Genomic DNA, 13,283 nt, shown 5'->3' with positions numbered 1-13,283 from the left:
CATTTTGTGGAACACCCCCTGGGGCTGTGTAGTTCACAGCCTTGATGATGCCACAGCCTTTGTTCCTACTACTAGAGTGAGATAATAAATGCTTCCCTTAAAACAAGAGTTCATTGTAGTGAAGCTTTATACAACATAGCCTCTACAATTCACTACACTCTCAGGTGTCTACTCCTCAGTTGTTAAGAGTATGAGAAGAGAAAAACATGCATTAAATGCCTGCACTAAGAAACATTCTATCAGAACACCTGCAGAATATTTTAATCCCAGCAACAATCAAACATCCTCTAAAAACGCAGAGGTCTTTTATACCCTCTGTCAGTATGGATTAAGATAAAAGTCCTGAACTAAAGTGACCACATGTTCCCTATATGGTATAAACAAACATATAATCAGATAGAGTATGTTGCTTTATAATACTAGTAAACAATTTTTTAGGAATTAATAAGATTTATAATGTAAGTATTTTAAGGAAAAGAATGAAACATTTAATTTCTGCTTCTCATACTAAAATTATATGTATCTTCACCTTATGACAAGTAGACTGCTCAAAAAAAGTTAAGGTTAGTTAGAACTTTCCTTTAAATCCAATCCTGAATAAAATATGATTAATTTCCTTGACATACTTAAAAGTATTTCTGAAATATAATTTTGATTTAAGAAACTTCATGTCTGAGTATGTACACGTGCCAGTAGACAAAATACATATGAGCTGATGCTGAAAAAATTAACTTAAATATAGTACAATATGTTTCTAGGGAGAGATAATTAAGCAAAATCACTTTGATTTATAGGTAATTCTCCTAGTTTTATTTCCCTAAATCTATAGCCAATTTACATTCATACCTGAACAAACTTGAGCAAGTCTGATTCACATTATATAGTAGATTCAGAGAAAAAAAAAAAAAATGCACCGGAAGTTACCATGTGGGATTAAGGGACTTCTCAGCATTTGGTTTTCTTCTTAGTTACACATTAACTCTTAATATCTGTTTAACACATGTACATCATGGTGAAAACAAGTTCAGGTCACAAGGAGGAATGATTTTTTTTTAAGGAAAAAATGTTTTCTTCCTCATAAGATGTTCTCACTTTGACATAAAGTACTATCCTGCTCCAAAAAGCAATTGCTAAATATCCACATTTAAAAGGGCAACAACTCACCACACTATGGGAAAAAAATAGGGTATTTACAAATGAGGAGAGAAGCATATGCATGATAGAGTCTCAATTTAAAAGAAAAATTAAAACAGAAAAACATCTCCAAGAGCAAATACTTTGAAATAACCTTTTTGTACTAGTTCCTACTTCTAGGCAGTTATTTTCTTGGAGACTACTTATTACACATTTAAAAATGACCTGTAAATTTTAAAAAGCAAGTATGTATTAACAATTACATGCAAACAACACAATAAACCTTACAAATGTTTTCCTATGGCGTTCATATAGCCAAACTTATTTCTGAAGAATTTTTAAAAGGCACTTTTGCATGCCAAAACAAGTCTCGTCTAAGATTTGCATTTGAATTTTATATAGCAAGTAAAAATACTATTTTCTCCTCATGGAGAGAAAATAGCAGTCTATTTTCTCTTCATGGAGAGAAAATAGCAGTAGAGTAGCAGATAATAATCATACAAAGAAAGTTACCTACAAAGAAATAATCCCTTAGGTTGAGTTCAAAAATATAATTTCCGAAAGTAAAATGAATATGAACTATTAAATTGCAAGTAAGACATGGACTATTAAATATGTAAAGTCAATAAAATATAACCTTAAATCTTTCATCATTGCCAGAAAATTTTAAATTCTGAGAAGAGAGAAATCAGACTCGAAAAGAAATAATCTCCATAAATTAGCAAAGTAAGAGGTCACCTACTCATAATCATCCAAGAAACTATATATACATGCCCCAAATGAAGCAGACAGCACCTGCAGATACACAGGCAGACCTTACCTTGACAGGTGCCATTTTTCTCTTCATATCCTGCCTTGCACATGCACTTCCCAATGGGCACCAGCCACTCCCCTTCAGCGCTGCAGTGCATTTTGGGTGGTTCATCTGTCACGGAATGGTTGACACAGGAGCCCGACACTTCAAGCAACTGTGAAGAATCAGCTCCAGTGATTGTGTCAGGGAAGACAGCCAAGTGTCGTATCACAGAAGGGCATTTTTTATAGTACACACGCACAGAAACCAAAGCAATGCAAGCACCCAGATCTTGAAAGGCAAGATAAAATCCCTTTTTGCTTAGAGGTCCTACATCTCTGACCTCTGTATTCAGTTTCATAACACGGTCACCAAGATCAAGTTCTGTGAAGCTTTCATCGGCGGCAATGGTATCAATTTTGATGTACTGGTTTTCCTTGATATTTCTCCCATTCTCATCATCTGACTCAAAGTAATACATGTTAAAAGTTTCCTTACAGGTCCCCAGTCCTCCAGGAAGACTATTGCAGTCCCGCAGAGTAAACTTAAGTTCAATGAAGATTCTGGAAGCACCTTCATTAGAGATCCAACTGGTCAGGAGCCAGTTATTCTGATTCTGTTCCATAACTTTGCATACTTGGTATGTGTGGATAGGGGCATAATTTTCATCAACTTCACCAATCTCTTCCCACTGTATAATATAAAATAGAAACACATTAAAAAAAAAAAAGGTTAGAAAATAACCAGAAAGAATAACCAAAAAAAACTAATCCAGATGTAAAAATTTCTGTAGATTCAATATGTAGTATTGGAAGGAGCTATATAGCAAGAACTTTTTAAAAACTCCTTTTTTTTATATTAAATAATAGTGTATTATTCATCATCTCCAATGTAATTCAAAGGCGAACATGTATGAATGATATTACCCAGAAAAAAACATATTTCAGTATAAAAATAAAAGAGTAAGTATATTTGGGAGTAAGTATATTTAGAAATAAGTATATTAATTAACAGGGTAGATAAAGTTTTAAAATAAAAAGGAACAACATCTTTTAAAAGATAACAATGGGAAAATGCATAAATATGAAAAAAAAGAAAGAAAAATGTAATGTGAGTTCCGAGTTTAATTCTGGGATATTACATATAACACATTAATAGAATAAAACTTAAAAGAAAATTCATTAGTTTAAAATTCATAACAGATTTTTATTTCATTGAACCAATCTGTTTAGGACTCTTTTATAAATTGGGTAACTATTTATAGATTTATCCACAACTATAAACTTAGATATAAAATACAGATAAAAATTATAGATTAGTAATACGGAGAGCCTTGTCGTTTTAAACACTGACTGATATGTTGTTATGTCCTTGGGATGCATTAATTCTTTCTTACCAATGCATTATTTTATGCGTAATTACCTTAAGAGTTCTAAATATATACAGAATGTAGAAAAATGAAGTATAATTATATAGCTTCCGAAATATTATTTGGTGCAAGATCTAAACCAATCTTTTTCCTAGTAAAATACTGCAGTTTTGAGGCTCTTAATGTACCACAACAAGTGTCTGAACAGTATAGAACCAATTTTTTTCTTCATAGATGTTATTATAACTTAAAAGTTTCTTAAACCTGTATAGAATTTGTGTATACAAAACTATATATTATTTTTAAAAAATCTTTTAAAGTGACCATGAAACAGGGAGAACAATGAAACCATACTAACTTTCGATAAACCCAGAATGTGATTTCAGACATTAATATGGATAAATAAATGTCACGGGATCTCATTTCTTTAGATATAAAATTAAAGCATTATTTCTTGATTCTGTTCAATGGACAATGATGTGAAAAATATGGAGCCACAAGAGATGTACATAAATTGTATATATCAGATGACCCCTCTCAAAATTGTAGCTGCTATCAGACAGCCATAAGTAAAAGGTAATAATAAGAGAAAACTGCTGAATTCTTAAATTCACAAGAGAGATATTATGGTGTTATGAGAAGCCTTAGTTTTTTTTTTTCATTTAATCTCACTGTTGTCCTCTCTCAAAATGTATATAAACTCTATTTAGCATCGGACTTTCTAAACCAACCTTCTGTCATTAAACTATTTACATTTTCCTCCTGAAGTGATACAGGTACCAATCTTTTTTTTATAAATGGTTACTGAATGTCTTGTTAATATTTCATGCAAAAAAGCACCTCAACTAACCAAATGAAAACAATAGAAATGATCAACTTACTGTAACAAAATTCATTAAATATATACTCTCTGAATTACTAAAATGGAAAATAGCATCAAAAAAAAAATCAAAGTATTATCTCTGTTTTAGATTTCCTTCATTTTACAATAATCTTCCAATACGAAACACAGATTTCAAATCCTTGGCCTTAAATCATTATAGAAGTCCTATTTCTTCATCATATATCCCAATAGGACTGTGCTAACAAGTAAAATGAACTGGACAAATTAAAAGAATTAAACTAGCAATATTTTCCAAGGTTATAAGCAAGTATTTCACAGTCTTTGTAACAAAGTTAAAGGTACCACAAATATTAAAAATGAAAGCCAACCAGCACTTGACAAGACAACTTAATAGTTATTGCTTCAGGTGATAATTTCAAAGTATGTACATAAGCGTCTTGCTTCTATGAATATTCTCAAGAAGAGAAAAACTGTAATTTTCTTTGATATAAGAATTTATCATGGTGGTATTTTATTTATTTTTCTTTTCAAGTGTCCAAAATATAAATGATGGCTCACATTTTTTTTTATAATAAATGAATAGAAATTTTCTAAATAATTGTGGCCATAAGCCATTCAGTGAATCAAATGGATAATATATACACATTTCCCATAAATATCTGTTCCTTTCGAGTCAAATATGCTAAGAAAAGGACAAAATTATTTCATTTATTTTAGATTGGCTGAAATAAAACTATGAGTTCTTTCCAGTTTCTTCCCTTTAAAACAAAGACATCTTGCTGGCCTCAGTAAAGAATTTTATCTAGGAAGAAAAAATAAAGGAATGAAGAGAACTAACACTCATCAAGAACTTAAGAATGTGGCAAGTATATTCCTAGACACTTTTGCAAACGTCATATTAAGGAGATTACAGTAACATAATGAAGGGCACAAACAGAAAACACAGTATATTCCATTCAATTTCCTCTAATCCATGGTTTAATAAAAGTATTTGCTGATCCTCTGATTACTGCAGAGGTGCTTGGGCATTGTGGATGTGCGGTCACTGAATGAAATATGGGGACTGCAGCTCTGTTTGTCAGATTCAGTTACTTCTCAAGGCCCAGCCTCTAAGCCCAGGTTTCTCTGTGTTTATTTCCTCCTGATCCCCATTTCTTTGCCTTAAGATTAAAAACTGATTACACAGTCAGCTTGAGTTGGCTTGATTTTTCTCCCAGATGCTTGGGCTTGCTCCTTTTCCCATTGGGCACTGAAAAGTCCAAGTCATTTGCATTCTAATCCCATGCCTGGCTAGGCATCACAAGTCAGCCACATTGATCATAGAGGTGGAAAAGAAAAAGGATTTATTCTCATATGCATATGTGTATCATGGAGTTACCAAATTTTCCTGTCCAAGCCATTAAGAACTAGTTTCTCCCTGCCTGTCTCTCATCTTGTTAGGTATCTTGCCCCAAGCTCCTATTATCTCTTAGATTGTTAGCATCATTCTCATTTCCAGTTCTCTAGCCTACAGATCAATTCGTTTGATTTCACAATCTTAAAAACACTGATTTAGGACATAAAGGCTAGACTAGAATCTCCCTTATATTAAGTCCCCAAATACACAAAGAAACATGAACAGAGCAGAGCTGATTTTGACTTTTCAAGTTATCAGGGGTACTTATTCATCTAGTTCTGCTTTCATTATTGTTTTCTTTATTGTGTTTCTATGTATCTTGTTTCTACACAGAGATTAATTTATTGAAGTTAAAAGACAGCAGTAAGAAACTTTGTATTAGAGACCTAAATAGAAATACTTGATTGGTTTTATACAGAACAAGGATTATCAGCCCGAAGCCCTAGTTTTAGTCCCAGTTCACATATCTAGACGTATAAACTGAGACCCAACCACTGACACACTGGCAACAACATAACCTAGAGTGAAAATGAAACTCTCTATCTCAGTCATCTAATATTTAATATAAAACATCAGAAGGGGTTTTAAAAGTTCTGGTCCTACTCCTCATTTTCAAAATGAGGAAATTGATAACAACATCAAAGAAAGAATTTTCCCAGGCGCACACAGGACCAGCCAGAGCATATGAGCAGCCCCTCTGCCTTCTTGTCACCACATTTCTGCCCTCGATGTGGGTGGGATTCCTTGATTCACTGCACTGATTGCTACCCTACTCTGTCGAAATTAAATTCAAAATTTTTTCAGACATCATGTAAACATAAGTAATTATCTCTCCCTCCCCTAGCCTTCTCTCTTCCTTCCTTCTTCTCTTCCTTTCCTTCTTTCTTTCCCCCTCTCTTCCGCCTTCTCTTCCTCCCTCCCTCCCACTCTCACTCTTTCTTTTCTCTCCTTCTTTCCTATATATATCTTATATTCTGAAACACAGATATGAGGGTAGAGACACGATTGTCTTTTTCTCTACTGTATCTCAGAGTCTGACATCACAGGATACAAAGTAAGGAACTCTGTAAATACTTCATAAAGAATGAATTAATATCAAACATATATACAACCCTTCTTTTCCAAAGATGAACAAATTTGAAATTTGAAATAAGTCAAACATGAGAAATAAATGATATGATTTATCTTTTGTTTTGACTGAACAAAATAAATTTGGTTCTCTTTAAATTGTCTGAAATTTTATAAATTCAAATTAAAAAGTTTATGAATTAATAGTTTTGAAAATTAGTCTTCAGTATAAAGCTCTATGCATCGAAAACATTTTCTTATTCCAATAAGTCACTCAATTATTCTCAATTTATATTTAATATTAACCCGAAGAACTATTTTTCCATTAGCATTACATTTTATCAATTATAACTTCCAGCTTAGTTTAGATACGTAATTTTTTGAGCATATTATTTATTTATTTATTCACCTATTTATTCACTTATTTATTTGTTTGTTTATTTATTTATACTATTGTGACATTGCTTAATGAAATCCAATAAGTTTCAGGTGTACAATTCAACAGTAAAGTGTATGCACACACACACACACACACATACACATATAGGTAGGTAGGTAGATAGATAGATAGATGATAGATAGATGATAGATAGATATAGATATAGATAAATATACACATACATATATTGCATTGTGTATTCAACACCCATAGTTAGATTTCTTATTGTCACCACATATTTGACCCTTTTTTACCCCATCTACCTCCCCCCTTCCCCACCTACCCTCTGGTAACCACTAGTGTATTGTCCATATCCATGAATCTGTTGCTTGTCTTGTTTGTTGCCTTTAGGTTTATATCCCACATTCAAGTGATATCATGTGGTTTTCAACTTTTTCTGTCCAGCTTATTTTGCTTAGCATGATAATCTCAAGATCTATCGATGTCACAAATGGCGAGATTTCATCTCTTCTTATGGCTGAGTAAGAGTCCATTGTACATATATACTACTGCTTCTTTATTCAATCATCTATTGTAGGATACTTCGGTTGCTTCCATGCCCTGGCCACCATGAATAATGCTGCTATGAACATCAGTGTGTAAACATCTTTTTAGATATATATTTTCAAGTCTTTGGGGTAAATACCAAGTAGACAGATTGCCGGATCATATGGTAGATCAATTCTTAGGTTTTTGAGGAACTTCCATACTGTTTTCCATAGTGGCTATATCAACAGGACAAGTAATAACAAGCGTTGGAAAGGATGCAGAGAAAAAGAAACCCTCGTATACTGCTGGTGAGACTGCAAATTGGTATGATATGTTTTAAAGTATTGTTTTTACTTTTCACTCCCTAGTCTTCTTCAATATTCTGTCCAGGTTAAAAGCTCAGGATAAGCATATTAGTTACTGGTGTGACACATTATTTCCAATTTCAGTCAAATAATATTAGGACTATTTCCATGATTTTCTTTGACAGTGATGTTAAAATATGGCTAGGAATCAGCTGCATCCAGCTTTACTCTGACATGCCCAAGTAAACTTTATAGGAAGACCTTGTTCACCACAAAAATGTTTCTTTGAATACAGGAGTAACTGTCCATTATCTTTAACATCACAATATTTTGTATAATTCCTTTTGAAATGTTCCAAAAAGAAATAAATTATGGACTTCCCATTTTCTTCAAAGTATTGTTAGAAGGCATTTATTTTGGTATTTAGTGTGTGTCTGTGTGTATAATATGTTTGCTAATTTTACTGAAGATATCCTGGTTTCAAATTACTAATTAACTGATGTTTTTAAAAGAGCAGTACCTCTGCATGATCCTAGGAAGCACCTATGAAATAGTTTGACTATGTGCTCATATTTGGCAGTCAGTCACTTTCTTTATTTTAAAAAGGGAACAAAACATCCTCACTGCCATCTTATAATATGTTTACCTAAAGTCTGGAATTTTTGGCTGTTCCCTGCTATTGTCAAAACCAGATGAAATACAATATAAAAAATCATAAACTTCAAAGATACCAAAGAGTTTTTGTTTTTCTTCTTATTAGTGTTTAATTTATTATAGTAATTTACATTTTTGATATTAAATTTTCAGTTTCATTATTTCATATTTTTTTCTATTTCACATTACTGATTAAAATTAGGTAAAATATACTCAAGTAAGGCCCTACATGAATTTCTTATTTTCTTCTTTTCCCCAGGTGCCTGATGATTTCTAATATTCTTTCCTATAACATTTTATAAGACTCACTATGCTCACAAGAAATCATTATATTTTTTCTCCCTGTTGAATGTACAATTGAGTTCATTTGTCTATGTGTGCATACAGAAATCTGCCATTATCTAATATTTTTTTCTGAGAAAACTGAGCCAGAAATTCCTCAAAGAGTAAGTGACTAAGGCATATATTTAATAGCCAAGAAAAGTGAGGAATCTTGTTATTATAGGGACAGACTTTTTTTTGTGTCTGTGTTATTATTACCTTTTATGTGTTACTGTCTATTAGAAGCCATTCTTCATTAAAAAAGAAATACTTTATCAGTAAGACCAGTGCATGTTGAGTAGAAATATAAGTTCCTAGTCAGCCTGCCTCTCCAGTGGCTGCCCAAATGCTTAAACAATGAGGTTCAACTAGAAGAGTAAACTTCATCTTGGGTCGTAATGCTTCAAAAAGCATTTTGTTGTAATTCAAAGTTGATCCTGCAGTGTGTGAAACCTCAAAGGTAATATAATACTGGAAGAGCAGTTTAGAGCTACAGCTACTTAATCCACATTAAAAATAATTAATTTTCTCATTACACACTAAATGTATGACATAATCATACAGAATGCATCCTTTTGACGATGAGTAAACTGAGACCTGAGCTACTGACTAATTAGTGTCAAATTAATGTCTATGGTCATAACTCTCTGATATTAACAATGTTTTCTCCTTTAGAAGGATTAAAATTATACTGCATAAAATATAGTGGTAAATGAGGTCATTTTAACAAACAAAAGAGAAATTTTTAATATTCAATAAACTAGATATTTATATTTTCAAAAAATAAAATCGTGGGCCTCAGTTTTTTGGAATTACCAGAACTCATCTTTCTTTAATCAGTTTCCTGACTTTTGAATCAAGAATATGCATAGCACATTGAGCAACAGAAACATCTTGGTTTTTATGAACAACCACAAGGACAATATGGTTTTGAAAGAATAAAATATATAGAATATAGTTCTATTTCATAAATTTGACATCTCTACTATCTATGGTTCTTTAGTAAAATATGACAAAATGTATCAACTTACAGCAAAAATCATTCCAATGAACAATCGTGTTACATTTCCTCAATAATGTTAGTGGTAAAAAAACTATCTCAAAGAGAAGTTTGAGATCTTTAAAATTCATAAGTATGATGTAACAATATTGCTGAAAGTGACTCAATTAATTTGACGTGTATGAAATAAAGCTGAAGTCGATTATTTATAAACCATGGAGTAGTACAAATGCTCAAATTAAATTCATAAAACAAATAAAATTACTTGAAACAAATTAAAACTTTTAAGTTTATATGAATATTTTCACAGGAATTAAATCTATAGACAACTTAGCATCTGTATACAACACTAAATATGATTGACAAGAGATTTTTCTCCTCCTGGAAAACAATTCATAGTTATTTTTCTCTCTTTAATGATGCAGTTGGCAATTACAATAAATTTTTTAAAGAGAAAAAATAACATGTGTTCATTCTTCATTTATTTTTTTAATAAATTATCCAATGTAAAAGAAATAAATTGGAAATGGGAAAAATCATAAGCTCCATAGCATATAAAATATACACAATTAGAGAAGTTTAAGATGCTAGCAAAAAAAAGGTATTTCTTAGTAAAATGCTATGACAAACATAAGATAAAACTTAAAAAGTACATATCATAACTGCTTATGTATTCACTGTTACTCCACTTTTAAGAAAATGTATATTAAATAGATTCACATTACATAAAATTATATGGCATGAATGCTTCAAGGTTTTAAAATCTTTTTTCTTGGAAAAATTCACTTAGGAAAATGAATTTAAAATTATCCAGTTGTCAATCACAATTTTAAAAGGTAGAATGAGCTACGTATACATGCCTAAAATTAACAAATTAATAAATTAAATAAAAATCTTAAATAATCTTATTAATGTTTTATCAAAAAGCAGTTCCATTAGACACGGTACATGTTAATCTAGTTTGTCAGTGATTTTATGGCATGAATTATATTTTTTAAAAGGCAGCTAAAAACAATTAGATGTATAAACCATTATTGTCACACTACACATTCCATTGTTGTCACACTCCATGCCTAAGCGGGAGTAGCTTACCACTGTGTACTTTCATTGTGAAATATCAAGAGATCATCAGTCCAACATTTGAGAACATGCAAAACTGTGGTAATGTAGTCTTTTGTGTACTATTATAAGAGTTTACAAAGTCTGTGAGTTTATGTCTTTCTAAAGAGAAGATTTGTTTCCAATTATATATTTATTTAACCAGGAGTATACATTTACAATGCAGAGTTTCAGATCTAAGAAGTCATGTTTCCCCTGTTTCAGGATTTCACAGTGAACACACTCACGCACTCACATAACTCTCTTTGAAAAATTCTTTCGTGACAGTCGTTGTGAGACATTAGAGAAATTTCTCCCAGTGTTATTTAAATGTGTATATTCTCAATAACACTTAAAGTTTTAGAGTGACATTACTAGTCACTTTACTATAAATACCGTCTTATTATAGACAGCTATAAATTCTGTGGGGAAGCTTTCTTTTCAAAGCTTTATGAAAGTTTTTGTTTCAATCGGGATTCAGTTTAATGAAAAAGTAGATTAACCTCTGGTGTGCTTAATGTTTCAGGCAAAATAGATACTATACCCTTGATATTCTGGCAAAAAAAAAATTTTTTTTCAGGAACACATTTGCAAGTCTGAATTATTAATCCAGTCTATAGTACATACCAGAAAATATAATATTGTCTGTCTTCTCTGGTCTTTATTCTGCCCTCATTTTTCAATAAGTAATATACTCTGGTATAGGCTTTAACAATAGCGCACATAAATCAATTCAATTCCATACCTCATGTATGGAATTTAATCATGTTCTTATAATCAGTGGCTATTTAACATGAATTTCCGTGTCATTTTTTTGTTGTGGAATAACCACATTAGGGCTTTGAACTTATTCAAGTTTAAGTGACTGTATTGCCATAATATAGACCAAAGTGAACAGCATCCACTTACCATAGCTATATTAATAAAATTTTATAGAAATGGAGGCCATCTACAGTTACTATGTTTTCTACTTCGGAGCTTAAATTTCCATAGGGAACAACTCTATTTTTTCAGAATCCCAGTGCTTCTTTCTTTGAGATGGAAGTAAATTCTCCTTCTATTTTTGGCCCTGTCTGTTCAAAAAACTAATCTCAACGTAAAATAGTTTAGTGAATAAAAGTACACATTTCCCACCAAATGCTAATATGAAAGTTTAAAATGCTTAGTGATAGTTCTAAAAGGTTAATTCAAAATTTTCATTTTTATTTTTACATGTTTTTGATTATTCAATTAATGCAAACTTAATTTTGACCTACATTAGAATGTAAAATTTTACAGTAGAACACATTATTTGAAGACATTGACTAATATTTATTTAAAAATTATTTATCAGCTCAATATAAGTATTTTGTTGCATTTTATTAATTAACTTTATTTGAGAATTACTGTGAAAATAAATTTTCTAAGAATGCTAAGAATTCTAGAAAATATAAAATATTTATAGCATTAATGAGATTACAAAAGTAGGGAAGAGAAATTTTACATTTGTTCTTTCTACTTCAGTCTTGTACCTATATTTTCTCCTTAGCTTCCTAAACTGTCCCTTAATCTTTTTGAAACTTTTTTGATTAGGTTAAACTACAAATGGGAATAATAAAATTAGTTTTGAATTGTGATGTTAACCTTAAAATTAAAACAAGTTATTAACTGCCTTTTTCTCTGCTTATTGACATAATCCCTTTCGCATATTATAATAATAGGAAACATAAGTAGAACAAATACATATAATGGATAAGTCTAATTATAGTACAGAAATAGAGAATTTTTTAGTCTAATGAATCTTAGGCATTATTTGGTACTTGCATATCTATTTGTAGGTGAGTAAACAGTACTCTTGATATGATAAATATGATATCCATAATTGCAGGAGGTAATTGTCCCTGATTGTTATTTATTGCTGTTTGTTATATAACTAACGCTTTTTTTTTTTTTTTCTGTTAGATAACTAACAGTCTTTAGAAAGGATGGCAAAATAGGCTCTTGAACATCTCAGCCTCTTTGATAATATTTTTTCTATTATACTTTTGGCTGGTTATACTGAAAATAAGATAATTCTTTACATTTAAATGCATGTTTATTAGGAGAAACATAGGCAGATATGGAATTGAGTTTTAGAAAGGCTATAGGAAATAAGGACTCTTTGATGCGGCTAGTGGGAGTATATACTGGAAGCTAACTGTTAGGAGCTATTTAACAATTCATAGTAAATTAAAAGAAAAATTTAAACCAGGATTTTTATGTGACTAGGGATACCTATGCCAAGAGATATCTCCGACATTGTAAAGACCAAATATTAAAAACCATCTACATGATCATCAATAGGAATAAAGAAATGTGTTATATTCATACTATAAATCGCTATATAAGAATTAT

At 31.2% G+C, this 13,283-nt stretch overlaps 1 protein-coding gene across 8 annotated transcripts in view; it reads right to left on the bottom strand.

Moving 5' to 3' along the window:
• The window catches only part of EPHA5 (EPH receptor A5), a 315,603-nt gene that overhangs the window by 253,609 nt on the left and 48,711 nt on the right, over positions 1–13,283 (bottom strand). For all 8 annotated transcript variants that reach the window (XM_016156433.2, XM_016156437.2, XM_016156428.2 and 5 more), the window contains exon 3: positions 1,955–2,618. In XM_016156433.2, coding sequence (XP_016011919.2) covers positions 1,955–2,618 — 664 coding nt within the window. The remainder of the gene's footprint in view (positions 1–1,954; positions 2,619–13,283) is intronic.

The sequence above is a fragment of the Rousettus aegyptiacus genome, unplaced genomic scaffold (genome assembly GCF_014176215.1).
Source record: "Rousettus aegyptiacus isolate mRouAeg1 unplaced genomic scaffold, mRouAeg1.p scaffold_m13_p_10, whole genome shotgun sequence".
Classification (NCBI taxonomy): domain Eukaryota; kingdom Metazoa; phylum Chordata; class Mammalia; order Chiroptera; family Pteropodidae; genus Rousettus; species Rousettus aegyptiacus.
Note: the sequence above shows the minus strand (reverse complement) of the source record. Positions and strands in the feature narration are given on the sequence as shown.